At 37.0% G+C, this 20,186-nt stretch overlaps 1 protein-coding gene across 3 annotated transcripts in view; it reads right to left on the reverse strand.

Annotated features, from left to right (window-relative positions):
• The window catches only part of LOC132557470 (peripheral plasma membrane protein CASK-like), a 261,926-nt gene that overhangs the window by 145,159 nt on the left and 96,581 nt on the right, over positions 1 to 20,186 (reverse strand). For all 3 annotated transcript variants that reach the window (XM_060221959.1, XM_060221960.1, XM_060221958.1), the window contains exons 6-10: positions 12,759 to 12,934; positions 7,090 to 7,265; positions 4,818 to 4,937; positions 3,035 to 3,115; positions 678 to 765 (exon numbers count right to left, since the gene is read on the reverse strand). In XM_060221959.1, the coding sequence (XP_060077942.1) occupies positions 678 to 765; positions 3,035 to 3,115; positions 4,818 to 4,937; positions 7,090 to 7,265; positions 12,759 to 12,934 (641 nt within the window). The remainder of the gene's footprint in view (positions 1 to 677; positions 766 to 3,034; positions 3,116 to 4,817; positions 4,938 to 7,089; positions 7,266 to 12,758; positions 12,935 to 20,186) is intronic.

Raw genomic sequence — 20,186 nt, forward strand, 5'->3', positions numbered from 1 at the left:
CCACAGGGTCAACACACCACAGGGTCAACACAGACCTTTTCTTGACCAGTAACAGATAACTACACACAACCACATGACTACACTTCAACAACATCAGGACACCATTCATGACTGACTCCAGGTCACATCAATCCTATTTATATGTTGACATTCTCAAGATTGGACAACAGGTATGAATTCTGGGCTTGATACGATGACATGAACTTTTTATACATATTTGTTGATGGTAAAAATGAAGTGTCATAAATAGAATGACAGATACACAGATAATACAGACTGATATGTTCATGAGTATATGATATTAAGAGAAAAGTTACATTAACCAAAATTATAATAAGGAGATATTTTTTGCTCTTTATTGTTTCTCTCTATAAGCACAGAAATGTCATTAATTAAATCTGAAAGTGATTGAAAAACTTGAGTGAGTGGCAAGAGATTCTGTAAAATATAGCACATCAATTATTTGTAAGTTGCTAACTGAGATTCTCTTAGACATCTGGAACAGATTCTAACATATACGTTGATGTTAAAAGGCCAAGGTGACAGAACTTGAATACATGTAACATACTTCTATAAATAAAAATCTGTCACTTGGACCAAAATTTTCATTAAAACGATGAATTAATGCTACAAACAACACCTCAGTCTTCAACAGATTCAGTCAACATGAAACCTACCTGTGGAAGTGATTTCCTCATTAAGGTCAGGTGGGTCATTATAAAAAGACAACCATTTAGAACTGGAAACTGCTGCCATTATAGCCCCCTATAACAAAGAAAAAAACCACAAATCAACACTGCTACAATAAAATGAGATTTTGTTTGCTATAGGTTTATAGCCTTATCTGCTGGTCGGGTGGTGCAGTGGTAACACACTACACTTTCACCTACATATCCACGATTTAATTCCCTGAACAGACAAGAAAAGCTATGGGGGTCACCTACCCGACCACGTGGGTTTTTCACAGATACACTGGTTTCCTATACATACAGGAGGCCCATCACCAGCAGGTATACCACAATAACACTGAACAACATACAGGGGGCCCATCACCAGCTGGTGTACCACAATAACACTGAACAACATACAGGAGGCCCATCACCAGCTGGTATACCACAATAACACTGAACAACATACAGGGGGCCCATTGCCAGCTGGTGTACCACAATAACACTGAACAACATACAGGAGGCCATCACCATCTGGTATACCACAATGACACTGAACAACATACAGGAGGCCACCACCAGCTGGTATACCACAATGACACTGAACAAAATACAGGAGGCCACCACCAGCTGGTGTACCACAATAACACTGAACAACATACAGGAGGCCCATCACCAGCTGGTATACCACAATAACACTGAACAACATACAGAAGGCCCATCACCAGGTGGAAGACCACAATAACACTGAACAAAGTACAGGAGGCCATCACCAGCTGGTATACCACAATAACACTGAACAACGTACAGGAGGCCAGCTGGTATACCACAATAACACTGAACAACGTACAGGAGGCCAGCTGGTATACCACAATAACACTGAACAACGTACAGGAGGCCAGCTGGTATACCACAATGACACTGAACAACGTACAGGAGGCCAGCTGGTATACCACAATAACACTGAACAACGTACAGGAGGCCAGCTGGTATACCACAATAACACTGAACAACTTACAGGAGGCCAGCTGGTATACCACAATGACACTGAACAACGTACAGGAGGCCAGCTGGTATACAACAATAACACTGAACAAAGTACAGGAGGCCAGCTGGTATACCACAATAACACTGAACAACTTACAGGAGGCCATCACCAGCTGGTATACCACAATGACACTGAACATCATACAGGAGGCCACCACCAGCTGGTATACCACAATGACACTGAACAACATACAGAAGGCTCATCACCAGCTGGTATACCACAATGACACTGAACAACATACAGGAGGCCATCACCAGCTGGTATACCACAATAACACTGAACAACATACAGGAGGCCCATCACCAGCTGGTATACCACAATAACACTGAACAACATACAGGGGGCCCATTGCCAGCTGGTGTACCACAATAACACTGAACAACTTACAGGAGGCCATCACCAGCTGGTATACCACAATGACACTGAACATCATACAGGAGGCCATCACCAGCTGGTATACCACAATGACACTGAACAACATACAGAAGGCTCATCACCAGCTGGTATACCACAATGACACTGAACAACATACAGGAGGCCATCACCAGCTGGTATACCACAATAACACTGAACAACATACAGGAGGCCATCACCAGCTGGTATACCACAACAACACTGAACAACATACAGGAGATCTATCACCAGCTGGTATACCACAATAACACTGAACAACGTACAGGAGGCCTATCACATACAATCAAGGCCAATTATGGTAACTGAGTTTACAACCAGAGCAGCACAGAATGGTTTGTTTCTCAGTTTCCCAATGAATGCAAACCAACAAGTGTAGACAGTGTCAAACAACACACCTCAGACCCTCATGTAAGGTTGAATATATACACCCACACTTTACTGACTCAGCTATATCAACTCTCATGGAAAATAACAACTAGCCAGCACAATGATTTTCTATCACTACAAAACTGTGTAATTGTATAAAGGAAGTCTTATTTTTTCTGTTTTTTTTTTTATATTTTAATATCGTTAAGTTTCATACGTCTTGCTAAAATTTGATTAGCGCAAAACAGAAAAGAAAGGCAAAATTCTTGTTACTTTTCATCTTTAGTAAGCAGGATCATTCCAAGTATCAACCTCTAAAATAAAGCATCCTGTGGAAGATTTACCAATGGTCAGATTAGATAGGATGTTAGAATACACCTGAGTCATATAGGACAGGATATTGTGATATGCAGAAACATTGTAGAATGAATACATGTTATGTTAAAAAAAATGACATTTGTCTGACATTTACAAGGAAATTACATAATAAATAGCTAAACTGACTAAGACTTTATCAAAATTATGATAAAAATTTCACCTTTAATTTCCGCCGTGCATTAAATTTTCTTAACTCGTCTACTGTTTCATGGAGATGTGATTTTGGCACTTGTCCTCTCACCTACAAAAACAGAAAAAGTTGAAATCAAAAGTAAATGTTTCACACCACTCTGATTAACTCATGTTTTTAAAGGCAAAAATTATACATAATTATAGGTCTTGTCATGCAAAATAAAACATAAAAATCATGTCTTCAGGCATACTAACTCACCTTGATCAAACAGAAACAGGTAAACCTGACTCACCTTGATCCAACCTAAACAGATAAACCTGACTCACCTTGATCCTACATAAACAGGTAAATCTGACTCACCTTGATCCTACATAAACAGGTAAATCTGAATCACCTTGATCCTACAGAAACAGGTAAACCTGACTCACCTTGATACAGGTAAACCTGACTCACCTTGATCCTACAGAAACAGGTAAACCTGACTCACCTTGATCCTACAGAAACAGGACTCACCTTGATACAGGTAAACCCGACTCACCTTGATCCTACATAAACAGGTAAACCTGACTCACCTTGATCCTACACAAACAGGTAAACATGACTCACCTTGATCCTACATAAACAGGTAAACTTGACTCACCTTGATCCTACATAAACAGGTAAACATGACTCACCTTGATCCTACATAAACAGGTAAACCTGACTCACCTTGATCCTACAGAAACAGGTAAACCTGACTCACCTTGATCCTACAGAAACAGGTAAACCTGACTCACCTTGATCCTACATAAACAGGTAAACCTGACTCACCTTGATCCTACATAAACAGGTAAACCTGACTCACCTTGATCCTACATAAACAGGTAAACCTGACTCACCTTGATACAGGTAAACCTGACTCACCTTGATCCTACATAAACAGGTAAACCTGACTCACCTTGATCCTACATAAACAGGTAAACATGACTCACCTTGATCCTACAGAAACAGGTAAACCTGACTCACCTTGATACAGGTAAACCTGACTCACCTTGATCCTACAGAAACAGGTAAACGTGACTCACCTTGATCCTACACAAACAGGTAAACCTGACTCACCTTGATACAGGTAAACCTGACTCACCTTGATCCTACATAAACAGGTAAACCTGACTCACCTTGATAAAGGTAAACCTGACTCACCTTGATAAAGGTAAACCTGACTCACCTTGATAAAGGTAAACCTGACTCACCTTGATACAGGTAAACCTGACTCACCTTGATAAAGGTAAACATGACTCACCTTGATACAGGTAAACCTGACTCACCTTGATCCTACATAAACAGGTAAACCTGACTCACCTTGATCCTACATAAACAGGTAAACCTGACTCACCTTGATCCTACATAAACAGGTAAACCTGACTCACCTTGATAAAGGTAAACCTGACTCACCTTGATAAAGGTAAACCTGACTCACCTTGATAAAGGTAAACCTGACTCACCTTGATAAACAGGTAAACCTGACTCACCTTGATACATAAACAGGTAAACCTGACTCACCTTGATCTTACATAAACAGGTAAACCTGACTCACCTTGATAAAGGTAAACCTGACTCACCTTGATAAAGGTAAACCTGACTCACCTTGATAAAGGTAAACCTGACTCACCTTGATAAAGGTAAACCTGACTCACCTTGATAAAGGTAAACCTGACTCACCTTGATCCTACAGAAATAGGTAAACCTGACTCACCTTGATAAAGGTAAACCTGACTCACCTTGATAAAGGTAAACCTGACTCACCTTGATAAAGGTAAACCTGACTCACCTTGATCCAGGGATGATTTAAAGCTTCTTCTATTGTTATTCGTTTTTCTGGATCTGTTTCCAATAATTTGTTAACTAAATCTTTTGCATAATTGGATAATTGTAACCACTGTTTTCTCATCTGAAAAAGGAAAAGAGAAAATATTAAAGTTGTCTCCCTTTAATAGATTCTTCAGAATTTCAGCTAAATTTTGCAAGTTTTCAATTGCTCAACACAATAATCAGGTCTTTGTCTTTAATATAACTGGAATTGAGAAAAACTAAAAGCCTCCCAACATTTCAAGCTATTATTTATCAAAGTACAATACATTCAGCAAAGACTTCCCATCTGTTGTACAATCATATACAATACTATAAAGACAAAAATGGTTAGAAAGCAAATTAATTTGAAACAATTTGATTATAAACCAAAGAATATTCTTACTTTAAATTTCTGTATACACTGCATATAACTTGCAGAAAAATATAAACATCCAGTTAGCTTAATAACAATTGGTTTGGGATGAGAAATGTAAACCAAATTCTTTTGTGATCGTCTAAAACTACTAGCATGCTTGACAACTGGTTTATCAAAAACAAAATATGAAAGTAAACTATTGGTAGTGATTGTCAGTAAGGAAAGACAAAGGTGGTCTTAACAGAGACATCTTGCAACTCTCCATGCTTCAGAGTTTCTTGATCTGATCGTAAATTTTGCTATCCTCACAGAAAATCATTCTACGCTATTGCACCACACTGCAGAAAAACAAACACATTTTTATTTGTGTGCAAAGTCTAAGACCATTTGATACTTAGACTATTAATGCTATAACTATTGTCCATGGTCAGGTGGCTTAGTGGTAAAAAACTTGCCTCCCACCTCGCCGTCCAGTTTGCTTCCTCAAACAGACATGAAAAGACAGGTGTCACCTTCTGGACCACATTAGATTTCCCCAGGTGCTCCGGTTTCTTCCCATAGTAAGATCCCACATACACTTACATTTGTGCCAACAAGAGTAAAAGTTGGAAAAAAAACTTGTTTTGTAATTGTTGTAAAACAAATAAAGTTTAAAAAAGTTGTAATTTTCCATAAGTTGTCCCATATTTTGCTAAATGTCTTATCTGCAACTAACATAAAATTCAATTTTCTACCATTCAAACAAATAAACATAACCATATATAAACCCAACCCTCATACATGTTAATTTCAGTTGTCATTGACAGGTCTATGTGAACCTTTAGTTTATCAGGGCACCAGCATTATGTTACTGCCAGTTTCAAGGTACGTATGAAAAATTGACAGCAATATCTATGCTACCATCAAGGAAGTTTCTCTAAGCTAAACAATTATATTCGAAACAGGGAACATTTTTATCGTGTTCATTTACAAATTTAACATGGAGAAATAGAATGATTACTATCAAAATATCTTAGGCTAAAACAAGATAGGCAGCCATATTGGATTTCCAGTTGATGGTATAATGGCTCCCTGTTATTAAGGAATCCTTGATTGGACATGCAAGACTGAGATGAAAACAAGGAAACCATGCCTCTACACTATATCAAATTCATATTGGTTTTGTAACTTAGTAATTCTATTTTCTACATTAAACTGCAGCTTAATTGATATTACAAAAATAAGAACATAGTCCTAATGGAAATTAATTCTGTGTGTGACAACCACAATATTTTGTCACTAATTCTGTCCATGACAACCACAAACCTTGTCACTTATTCTGTCTGTGACAAGGACAATCTGTGTTACTAATTCTGTCTGTGACAAGGACAATCTGTGTTACTAATTCTGTCTGTGACAAGGACAATCTGTGTTACTAATTCTGCCTGTAACAACTATGGTCCTTGTTACTAAATCTGTCTGCGACAACAACAATCTGTGTTACTAAATCTGTCTGTGACAAGGACAAACTGTGTTTCTAATTTTGCCTGTAACAACTATAGTCTGTGTTACTAATTCTGTCTATGAAAATCATTGCTCCTACAACTTATTTGGTCTGTGACTAGAGACAGAGTTTTTGTGACCATGGTTTATCAAAATTAATTCTCTTTCTGGAACAGGATCTTCTGCAGGCTCATCATTGAGGAGCAACCGTGAGGATGTTGATACAGACTTGCATCCCACCTACAGTCTGGCTAAAGGGTTACAATCCCGGATCCTACCACTAAAACATGCATCAACATGCATGAGTGTAATGCTTGGTAGCTACAGAAACTATTTCTACGACAATGCCCCTTACATCCATTTCGTCTTGTAGAGAAGAGGTCTTTGATCTTACATGATAGCTGCCCTGTGCGATCTTCTCGAACACATGTTCCTTGGTGCCGACAAAGGGGGGATAACCTCCTAGTAGAATAAACATCATAACACCACATCCCCACGCATCTACCGGCTTGCCGTATGCCTCTCGCTTCACAACCTCGGGGGCCATATACTGTGGTGTTCCAATACGACCTAGGCAAAAAATAGAAACAGTCAACAATCATACTATGTTATACTCTCTAATGTTTAAGTGAAAATAGAATTAAGGTTTAATACATCAGCTACATTCAATGAAATTTTCTAGATTCCACTTGTTTCTATGCTGAAAAACGATCATTTCATTGTGTTGAACCACTTACCGAACAGAAATTTAATATATCTTGTCCGAATGGTAACAGTAATGGACTTTTTTTTCTGAATTTGATAGTTTGGCAATTCCAAGCATAACAGAGAAATCAATTTCTCTTAAGTACTGTAGCTCAGCGTGAGAATGTGCTATACCACAACAAAACCTTGGACATGGCTCTTTTGTTACGTGTTATCAACTGAATATGGAGAAGACAAGAGGATTTCATCAACATCTGATCTAAGGGAGATAACTCAATTTTTTTTTATCTGGAGAAGACATTGAAACAAAATTATGAGTGGAAGTTAAAACCATTTCTTCACAGACTTTAATATTTCTAACTTTATAAATCATTTATTGTCAAGATTTAAATCAAACGAAATTTTAAATGCAGATGAAATTTAGAATCATTGAAACAGCTATTTAATTTCTGCACAATTATCATTATTACCAATACAGTAATCCCTCTGCTGGGATTAATTACAGTACTGAATAACAGCTGAAGCGACTTTCTCTGCTATAATGATGTTTAAATTTAACATAAAAGTTGCTGAATTGGTAAAGTTTATTCACTGAATCCATCAAACAGCCTTAAAGCATGGCAAAATGGAAGACAGCAAAATAATTTATTAATATAATATTGTATAAACTACTGAAACCAAAGCCATACACCAACCTGTGTATGGTAGTTATGTTGTGTATAGTGTTAGTAGCACATGTATTGATCTAATTAATTCTATAGTGATCACAATTTAATCACATCGGTATGGATGATAATGAAACTATTATTTATGAAAATTGTTTTTTTAATTATTTGAAAATTTTCAATTATGTTCTAGTATAATGAAATATTGGTTGATTCCAGCAATTTTAAAAGTTTGAGCAGATCATGATAAAGCGAGCTGACTCGACAGAGTCAGGTGAGTTGGCGGCCCTGGAAAGGCCTATCATTACAGGTGTAACCTATTGTTTTTATCAAAGCATTAAGCCCATGCCTGGCAATAAGCTCATCTATAAAATATTGCTGTCAATTAACGAGGTAAGTAAGTGTTGGCCCTCTTGGACTATTAGAGGATATATATGATAGTGAAAACAGATTCAAACAAACCCACAACCATCACATTGTACATAGCAAGGAATACAGAATGCACGTTGAAATGGAAATAGTAAGGAATAATGAAATTGAAACACAAATTCGGCATGATGATTTTTTTGTTAGCTGGGTTTATGGATCTGTGAACAGCCAGGGACATTTTCAGGGAGGGTTTTCCTGTAATAGCTGGTGACTGCCTCACTGAACAACATACAGGAGGCCCATTTCAAGCCATCCAGAGCAATTGGAGTAAAGTGTGCAGCCCACCAAGGTTACAACCACAAAGCAGTTGACAGAACGGTCCCTTTCTCAGCTTCCTGAGAAACACAAACCGCAACTGGTAAACACTGCTTAGCCACGTGTCTTGGATCTACATGTACACCTGAGTAGACCAATCCTCAACCCTGTGATCCATCACAGCCCCAGTTGTGATGACACAGCAACATGTTAGTTATGATGTCATGGCAATATATGCATGATAAGCATTATGACAACACAAGACTATTAGCACTACAACATATCACTGTTTCTATGGTAATACATTATTGTTTCTAAGGCAACTAGTCTTACCAACTACATCATTTCTCAAGTCAACCACAGGGTCCAAGCCAAAGCGGATTTCTTCCTCTGGAAACCGGGGTAAATAACAACAATAAACACAAACAACAATAAACAGCAAGCATTGCAATCTGACAATACCGATCAACCAGGGTCACACGACTGTTCTTAGGTCAAAGGTCAATACTATCTTTATATTTTTATCAATTCCCAGCAGAGCTTATTTGAAACAGCTTATACATAACTTTGAAAGAGCAATGTACATTGTTCAATGTTTTCTTTGCAACAGCCAAGGGAAAAAACTCTTGCTAGTCTATTGAATTTACAGCTGTGATATTTTCTTACAATGAATAGTTCCAATTCTTTTGTAGAATTTTAGAGTCTGAAATAAATAAATAAATAAATAAATAAATAAATAAAACATTCTGGTTTAGGCCACACCAACCATACATTACATTTGTTACATGCATGAATATTACTCTATCTGTCACATGCTCTTTTTGAAAATAATTAGCTTCAAAGAAATTGAGATTTTCATGTAATTCTTATGAATTCATCACTGAATTTTTCTCCATTTATCCCTTGTTTTTTTAACTTTGACCAGAAGCAATGATTTGGTTGGTGTGACCTTAAGGAAAGATAGCATTCTTTGTCATTAAATATTCTCTTCTCTGTCGTGTGTCCATGGTACCAGCTCTAATACAACACATAAAACAACAAAATCATTAATACCTCTATACAGTTACTTATGTTTGATCTTGTAAATTATTAGAAAGTTTACAAGTGTATCAAATAAGTTCAAAATTATTTCTTAACCTAGATTTCAGACTGAAGTGATTATAAAAAATATTATTTAATGTCTTCATCTTAATACTGTTTTCTGTCTAGATCTTAATACTGTTTTCTGTGTAGATCTTAATAGATCTAATAATACTGTTTTGCCCTCATCTTAATTATTATTCTAATGTTTAAAACCTAATAATGTTTTATTTCCAAATCTTAATTTTGTTTTGACTTCATCTTATTATTGTTTTATGGCAAAATCTTAAACTTGTTTTATGTTCTCATTTTAATACAGTTTCATGTCCTCATCTAAATATTTCATAACATCTATATTTAAATGCTAGGTGAATGTTTTGTCTTCAAATATGTATAATATCCTAATTGTCTTAATATTGTTTAATATCCTTGTCTTAATATTGTTTGATATCTTAATATTGTTTGATATCCTTGCCTTAATATTGTTAATATTGTTTGATATCCTTGTCATAATATAGTTTGATATCCTTGTCTTAATATTGTTTGACATCCTTGTCTTAATATTGTTTGATATCAACATCTTAATAATGTTTAATATCCTTGTCTTAATATTGTTTGATATCCTTGTCCTAATATTGTTTGATATCCTTGTCTTAATATTGTTTGATATCAACATCTTAATAATGTTTAATATCCTTGTCTTGATATTGTTTGATATCCTTGCCTTAATATTGTTTGATATCCTTGCCTTAATATTGTTTGGTATCCTTGTCCTAATATTGTTTGATATCCTTGTCATAATATAGTTTGATATCCTTGTCTTAATATTGTTTGATATCAACATCTTAATAATGTTTAATATCCTTGTCTTAATATTGTTTGATATCCTTGTCCTAATATTGTTTGATGTCCTTGTCTTAATATTGTTTGATATCCTTGTCATAATAGTGTCTGATATCCTTGTCTTAATATTGTTTGATATCCTTGTCCTAATAGTGTCTGATATCCTTGTCTTAATATTGTTTGATATCCTTGCCTTAATATTGTTTGATATCCTTGTCTTAATATTGTTTGATGTCCTTGTCTTAATATTGTTTGATATCCTTGCCTTAATATTGTTTGATGTCCTTGTCTTAATATTGTTTGATGTCCTAGTCTTAATATTGTTTGATGTCCTAGTCTTAATATTGTTTAATATCCTTGTCTTAATATTGTTCGATGTCCTTGCCTTAATATTGTTTGATATCCTTGTCCTAATATTGTTTGATATCCTTGTCTTAATATTGTTTGATATCCTTGTCTTAATATTGTTTGATATCCTTGTCCTAATATTGTTTGATATCCTTGTCTTAATATTGTTTGATATCAACATCTGAACATTGTTAATGCTAAATACTCCATGCTGTTTACTATCAATGTCTTTATGTACACGAGCTGTTAAATGTCAATACCTTCATTAATTGTTGTTGTATAAAAACATCTTAACATTGTTTAAGTTCAACATCTTAATAGTGTTAGATATCAATGTAAGTACAGCTGAACTTCGTTATCTCAAATTAGTATAACTCAAATACCCTGTTGGTTGGAAGTATTTCATCTGTCTTGTCAAATCTTTTCACTAAACATAAAATCACACTTAAATTGAGTGTTCAGGTAACTCAGTTTTCAAATGGTTCCCAAAACTCTGAAACAACAAAATTCAACTGTATCCATAAGCACAGTTATTGGAAACCTAAACTGTTGAAGACATATATGTCCAAGAATTTTTTGAGGAGAAACGATCAAAACAGAGAATATTCCAACACATGCTAGACAATATCACAATAAAACACAAGGTATACTGCCCTATGGAACTACTCTAAAGAAGAAATACCAAACACTGCCCTCAATTTCAGGGTGAACAATTTAATTTTTTGCCAGAGATAATAAAATTTCGCAGTAACATGTGATTGATTCTTTACCGTTCTAATTTAGCAAACAGTGTAATGCGCTATTGTCATCAATTTGGTGGAAGCCAATGGAAGGAAATGAAATTGTTTCTTGTTTTCTACTTTCTTTTCTTCTTGTTTTCTACAGCATTAAGTGATAAATTACAAGACATAATGTGGACTGTGTGATAATTATCTCGTACTTGGATGAAAAAACAAAAACAAAACAAAAAAACATTCCTCAACCATATCTTTCCCAGACTTGATAATTGCATAATGAAACAACGTGATGTCACATGGTCAATTAACGCAGCTTGTGACATCATATCGTTGCCAGACAGATTAAAAGTACCAAAGTTGTCAATAACAGACAAGCATGCTGTGTTACTAAAAATAGCATGCAGAGAAATTAATGGGAAAACTAGGACTGCTTCCTTCCCGCCAATCAAGTTTCAAATCCTTTGATTGGTTGACCAAAGTAAGTCATACATGAAAGTGCATGTGATGTGTGGGGAGGCGGTGAATTTTCAATCGGACATCTCTCTCAAGTTTGTATTTAGAACATGACAAAACTTTTTTGTTTCGTTTTTTTTTTTTTTTTTTTATCCTAAATTAACACACAAAATACCTTTGGATGAATTTCATTGAAGCAGTTGTTTTATAGAAACTGAAGAATATTCCTAGTTGATTGAGATGAGGATTGAATTCTAGAGCACAGACGATCAAATATCAACAGGGATTACAAATCATTTCTCAAATGATTTTAAATTTTTCAATATAAATATAAAATATAAAATATCAGTAATGTTTACATATTTTGATAAAAACATATATATCTTATATCAATATTTCTAGTTCTGATTTTGTAGTTAAAAGTAACAAAAAAATTATGAAGAAAAAGGTATGCAGTTATAAGATTTTCTGTTTTGTTTATACAAGACATATCTTTCTCTGTTATCCGTCTGAAAATAGGTCACGGTCACATCTATGGCAGTTTATACCTCCTGATATAAGCCCCGATTCTGGGAGCTGAGTTGCGACCCCAAATCCACCCAATTTGACTGGGGCAGAGTTTTCCTTGCTAGCAAGAAGCACACAGTGAGGCTTAAGGTCACGATGGATGATCCCGTTGGCATGGCAATATCGCATAGCTTCCAGAATCTGTTTCATATAGTGGCTAAAATGTAAGAAAAAATGTTATCATCAAAACACAGTCATATGATTGTGGAAGGAATAATTACCTTTCATTAACGTTAAGTAGTTTATAGATAATATTATCTACTGAACTAGAAATGATCTCTGTAGGAGACATGAACAGTTGTTATACTCAGGAGTCTGATATAGAACAACTCTTATATTTACAAGAAAAAATGTGATAACAGTACTGTCATGCAATATACACTATTCATTTTTAGTATCTGCAAATTCACTGTTTAATAATGATAAGGAAAAAATGAAACAAAACAATTTTTTTAATTCTTATAAAATGTCACTTATAAATTATCATCTTTTTTTTGTAATTTTTAAAATACATTACATGGTTGTTTTATCAAAAAACACATCTTGGACAAATTAAAAGTGGAATGGAAAGAAGAATACATGTTAGTTTTTATAATGCAGAGACACTCTTACAGGGGGTGGGTTTGTTACAGGACCTACTCAAAGTCAGTGGTGGGCTTGTTACAGGACCTACTCAAAGTCAGTGGTGGGCTCGGTACAGGACCTACACAAAGTCAGTGGTGGGCTTGTTACAGGACCTATACCAAGTCAGTGGTGAGCTTATTACCAAGACCTACCCAAGTTGGGGGTGGACTTGTTACAGGACCTACTCAAAGTCAGTGGTGGGCTTGTTACAGGACCTACTCAAAGTCAGTGGTGGGCTCGTTACAGGACCTACACAAAGTCAGTGGTGGGCTTGTTACAGGACCTACTCAAAGTCAGTGGTGGGCTTATTACCAAGACCTACCCAAGTTGGGGGTGGACTTGTTACAGGACCTACACAAAGTCAGTGGTGGGCTTGTTACAGGACCTACACAAAGTCAGTGGTGGGCTCGTTACAGGACCTACACAAAGTCAGTGGTGGGCTCGTTACAGGACCTACACAAAGTCAGTGGTGGGCTCGTTACAGGACCTACACAAAGTCAGTGGTGGGCTTGTTACAGGAAATACACAAAGTCAGTGGTGGGCTTGTTACAGGACCTACACAAAGTCAGTGGTGGGCTCGTTACAGGACCTACACAAAGTCAGTGGTGGGCTTGTTACAGGACCTACACAAAGTCAGTGGTGGGCTCGTTACAGGACCTACTCAAAGTCAGTGGTGGGCTTGTTACAGGACCTACTCAAAGTCAGTGGTGGGCTTGTTACAGGACATACACAAAGTCAGTGGTGGGCTTGTTACAGGACCTACACAAAGTCAGTGGTGGGCTTGTTACAGGACCTACACAAAGTCAGTGGTGGGCTTGTTACAGGACCTACACAAAGTCAGTGGTGGGCTTGTTACAGGACCTACACAAAGTCAGTGGTGGGCTTGTTACAGGACCTACACAAAGTCAGTGGTGGGCTTGTTACAGGACCTACACAGTCAGTGGTGGGCTTGTTACAAGACAATTGGATTTGTTTGTAATTTGGCTGTACAGCAATATTAATGGAGGCGGGCTTATGAACAGGAACACAATAATATTGATTCCTTGTAACAAATTTGATGGACATGATCTGATATAGGAAATATAGTGGAGTATACTATCGTTTGAAATCAAATTGATACAGGGGTATCTTTTTTACAGAACTATGTATCAATATATAGATAAAATATAGACAAACACACACTTATACACGCCCCCCCCCCCCCCTTCTACACCCACCAACACACACTTGTTAATGTAAATTAACTTTTTTTGCTACAACTTACTTTTACCATTTCCAATGCATAACAAGATTGTACCAATTAACTTTCATGAAACAGACTATATTTTGCTATACCATAATCATTGTTTGTCATCCCTGCCTTAATTTGACGATGAACTTTCACAAATTTGTTTCAATCATGAAACTTACAAAAAATAAATTGCCCAAGAAAGAAAGTTAGACGACAGTAATTGGCACACCCTTATAGCCAACAAGTTTGAAAAACATAGCACTCAATTCAAATTAAGTCCTTAGTTACACACCTTCTTACCAAGCCCTCGCTTAACATGCAAGACCAGGTAATTCACTGTTTGTAAAACTCGGAGTCAAGTGAATGACACACGTAATGGCGATGTTGTAGGCTTACATAACAACTCTGAAGAAGTGCAAATAAGGTAAATATCTTTTTTTTTATTTACTTCCACAATTCAACTACATATCATTAATTCTTAAACAGAGAAATCTGCCACATAAGGAATCAGCATCCGTACCAATAACTGATGGAGAAGGTGACATAAAAAAACTAACTGAAGTGTTAAGGACAGACAGACAAAATACAATAAAGAGTCATCAATTTCAATGGTGAGGGCACAAAAACAACCTTCATGCAACACTTTGTCTTCATTTAGCATCACTTTTTCATGTGAAATTCTGCTTTCTAAATGAATAATACATTTCTGTTACACAAACCATTCATTGTCTTACCAGCATTGACAATCGTAATAAGAAACTAATTTCTTTGTCTAGAAAAACGAAATCAATGATTTTGTTTTTTTAACATTTTATTACAAAGGGAGCCATTGAGTTAGTTATATAGAGTTCAGTTAAATCGAGAGTAAAGACATGCTTAATGTTTTCTATGACTGATACATCTTCACAAATGTCAGGACTTTATTTGCAGGGTAAATTTGCCCCACGAGCAGCCTGTCATCTTGAGGTGTGGTCTCCTTGTAGCAGCCGATGGCTACCTTATTGAACAACATGCTGGAGGCCTGTCACACACCATCCAGAGCAATCAGGATAAAATTCTTGCCTAAAGACAGGACTACATCAGCACAGATCAATCTGTTTGTCAGCTTCCTGAGAAACACAAACTGCCAAGGGTCTGGAGCATCAAACCACGCACCTCAGATCTTCACCTGAGGGTCAATACTCTACCATCTTAGCAATCACTGCTCCTAATACCAGAACTGAAATGGCCTTCAGTGTGTACCACCTGCATACATGATAGATCTCAAATCCAATCTCTAGATGAATGAAAATTAAAAGTGAAACGATTCTGTGAAGACCATCCCTGTAGCCTTTCCAGGCAGACAGGTGGCTCTAATGTATATTTTAGTTTAATTACCTAAATATTTCTTTGTACATGACACAACTGTTGCTCATTACCGCTTCCCTAATTTGCACCTCCCTCTCCCAAAATGATCATGTGACCAACTTGACCAATGGTCAATCCAGCCTTAGAGGGTATCCCCTATTCAAACAGCAGGTGATCAGTCAGTTTTCTGGAACAGTAGCAGCTTTTCCTTGTTCTACTTGAGATTAATTCTTAATTACCTCCTTAAACTTGTCATCAATGAGAACAATGACAATATGATTAGATATTACAGTAAGCTCAGGTTCCACAACTGCCAACCGGAGCATAAGCTTCATCCTAGCAACTCCACCCGAATTCACCCTAGCCTCAGATAAGGAACAACTACTAGTACTATATATGGCTGCAACGTAAACAACGTTAGGCTGCACAATACACATTTAACATTTAGTGGAAACAGTCTTGCAGCAGCTGAGGAATGACATCATAACAGGTAGAAATGTCACACTTCCTGCATTTTAAGGTCCTTACTTTAGAGGACCGGGGAGGGGGTGATAATGGCACTCCAGAAGCCAAGTCAGATGATCGGGGAGGGGGTGATAATGGCACTCCAGAAGCCAAGTCAGATGATCGGTGAGGGGGTAATAATGGCACTCCAGAAGCCAAGTCAGATGATCGGTGAGGGGGTGATAATGGCACTCCAGAAGCCAAGTCAGATGATCGGTGAGTGGGTGATAATGGCACTCCAGAAGCCAAGTCAGATGATCGGGGAGGGGGTGATAATGGCACTCCAGAAGCCAAGTCAGATGATCGGGGAGGGGGTGATAATGGCACTCCAGAAGCCAAGTCAGATGATCGGTGAGGGGGTAATAATGGCACTCCAGAAGCCAAGTCAGATGATCGGTGAGGGGGTGATAATGGCACTCCAGAAGCCAAGTCAGATGATCGGTGAGTGGGTGATAATGGCACTCCAGAAGCCAAGTCAGATGATCGGGGAGGGGGTGATAATGGCACTCCAGAAGCCAAGTCAGATGATCGGTGAGGGGGTGATAATGGCACTCCAGAAGCCAAGTCAGATGATCGGTGAGTGGGTGATAATGGCACTCCAGAAGCCAAGTCAGATGATCGGGGAGGGGGTGATAATGGCACTCCAGAAGCCAAGTCAGATGATCGGTGAGGGGGTGATAATGGCACTCCAGAAGCCAAGTCAGATGATCGGTGAGGGGGTGATAATGGCACTCCAGAAGCCAAGTCAGATGATTGGGAAGGGGGTGATAATGGCACTCCTGAAGCCAAGTCAGATCACAGATTGAGATGCATTTTGAGCCTGGGAGAATTAATTCATTTATATGGAACAAATAAACTATATTATACGTGAACTCTTTCCTCATGGGAGAGTTGCGCTAGACATGGACAAAAAGGACAATATTAAAATGGCATTCCACTTTCCCAGTGCGGGTTTCTACGAACATTTTCAATGTGTGCTGTCACTTATCTTAGATGTGTGCGAGACTGGTCTAGGCGAGACTACAATTTACTTAGCAACATTTTCACCAACCACCAGGCCCATATATGTATTTACTGCGGGAGCTCTCTGCACCTCTCCTTGTTTTACCCAGCATCCTCTCCATAAAGTTCTCCCTTGTTGTACAATCATTCAATCAACAATCAAGTTTCTCTTACTAAAGACGCCACCAACTGTAAGGTTACTGACACTAATGGCAGGCCAAGAAGTTCTCATGACAACATGGCAATTTGTAACAATATCAACAGGGAGCAGGGCTGTACGATGTCGTCATGTTCTGAAGTACACAATTCCTGCAAAAATAGCCATGCTAAGACTGATTGCCCTTTAGGCAAGATTTGGTCTCAGGACAGGAAAAATTACAGACTTGGTGGCAACAGCACTTGTTTGTATATCATCATGGTGAAAGGAACTGAAATCACACCTGGATATTCATCTTGTGTCTACCTTAACAGATGATTTGTCATTAAGTTTTGAGACTAGATTTGTACGGGTAAATCATTCGTAACAGTGCAGAAACTTACAGTAAGTCCATAAAGACAGAAACTGTGTCAAGTTTACGACAGAAAGAAGTCCAAAAAGGATTATAATACAACCCTTTGATTCCACCCCTTCCCTCCATAAGTAGAATAAACCCTATTGGTATTACAAACCATAAATACCCAAAAAAAAAAGATTTAATTGTAGACATGTCTGAACCCAGGTATGAGAAGTCTGATAGACAAAGACAACCATTGCTTAAAGTTTGTGAAGATTGACAACGCAAATAAATCAAGAAGTTCAGGAAAGAGACTTAATTAACAAAAACAGACATCTCTCATGTCTTCAAACTTTAAACCAGAGTTGTGGCCCTTGTATGGAGTTTCCAGGGAGAGGAAATATTTCTTTCCACATGTGTTTTAAAATTGTGTGTGAATTTGAAGTCAGGCAAGAGAATTCTGATCTATTGTGACAACTGAGGAAGTAATTTATAAAGGGAGAGCATTATGAAGCCGCTGAGATGTTTGACTTTACTTGCAGCAAAACACATGTCTGTCATCCATGCCAAACATTTTGTGGGTACTCAGAATTGTATAACTGATGTTTTTTCTTGTCAGCAGATGACCAGGTTCAGAACCTAAGCATCACATGCAGACCAGCAAGTTACACTTGGTCTTCTTGTGCAGGAACTCATATTGGAGTAGAAGTCAACCTTACTCATCGGTGGGACAGTTCCCTCAGTAAGAATACCCTTCCTACCTATAAGTCAGCTTCGTCATGCTTCCTTTTTTTGTTTAATTAAGGAGACCTATATAGACAGGTATTTGTTATATCCTAGTGATCTATATAGACAGGTATTTGTTATATCCTAGTGACCTATATAGACAGGTGTTTGTTATATCCTAGCGACCTATATGGACAGGTAATTGTTATATCCTAGTGACCTATATAGACAGGTATTTGTTATATCCTAGCGACCTATATAGACAGGTATTTTTTATCTACAAATTTCCTTTTTGGCAGGTATTTGTTATATCAAAGTGACATTTATATATATATATATTTGTAAAATATAAGCGACCTTTATAGACAGGTATTTGTTATATATGTGTGATCTTTACATACAGGTGTTTGTTACGTACAGATGACCTTTACAGACAGGTATTTTTACAGATTGTCATTATAGACAGGAATTTTTATGTGTATATGGCCTTTAAATACAGGTACTTTGTGGAGGTGGCCTAAATAGACTAGTATTTATAATATACCACTGGCCTATATTACGGCATGTTTGACAGAATTGTTAATCTAGTTATCCTTGTTAAATATCCTTTGATCCCAGTTGAGTTCTTCAAGCTTGTTTTACTTGTTTTTAGAAAAAAATTGACATTATTGATAATTATAAAAAAAAATCCCTGCTGTTTATACATAGTAACAGCCCAGCAAAAGGAAATGTCAGGATATTACAGGCAGTAGACCTTTTACATTACAGGAAGTTTTAACCAACAGAGCCTTCCTGAGAATTTATGTACCACACTTAAATGAAAACTGATCTGTAGGGAGAATATGGCTATAACTTTAGATAAATATTCATGAATTATGCTTTTCCCTTCCTCAAAAACCTACTTATGTTCCACACCTACATTTCACACCCATACAGAAAAAAAAGCTATCAAATCCTACTTCTATTCCAGACCAACACAAAATGTGGTATATCTATTTCAAACCAGCACAGAAACTTTGGTCAAAATCCTACTTCTCAGACATACAAACAATTTATTGTCAAATTCCTACTTTCTCAGACCTACAAACAACTTGTGTTCAAAATCCTACTTCTCAGACCTACAAACAACTTGTGGTCAAAATCCTACTTCTATTCCATACCTACACAGAAATGCTATCAAAATCCTACTTTATTCCAGAAATACACAAAAAGTGAGGTTAAAACCCTAATTTGTTATAGTTCCAAATTTCTATGTATAATAATAGAACACTTGTTTGGTAATAACTTATCACTATTGTGTACAATCAATGACATTCAATGTCATTTGTATTTATCTTTCGTGATAGGGCTCTATAGAATACTGTTGGATATCTACCTTTGATTCCTTCATGGTCTGATCGATGACTGAAGACAACCACTAGTTGATTCTCTGCCACCCCGGTAGGATCTGTTTTTTTAATTACTCTATGTACATTGTACTA

This window comes from Ylistrum balloti, unplaced genomic scaffold (genome assembly GCF_031769215.1).
Source record: "Ylistrum balloti isolate Yb309-2 unplaced genomic scaffold, AGI_CSIRO_Ybal_v1 Utg370676, whole genome shotgun sequence".
In the NCBI taxonomy this organism is placed as follows: domain Eukaryota; kingdom Metazoa; phylum Mollusca; class Bivalvia; order Pectinida; family Pectinidae; genus Ylistrum; species Ylistrum balloti.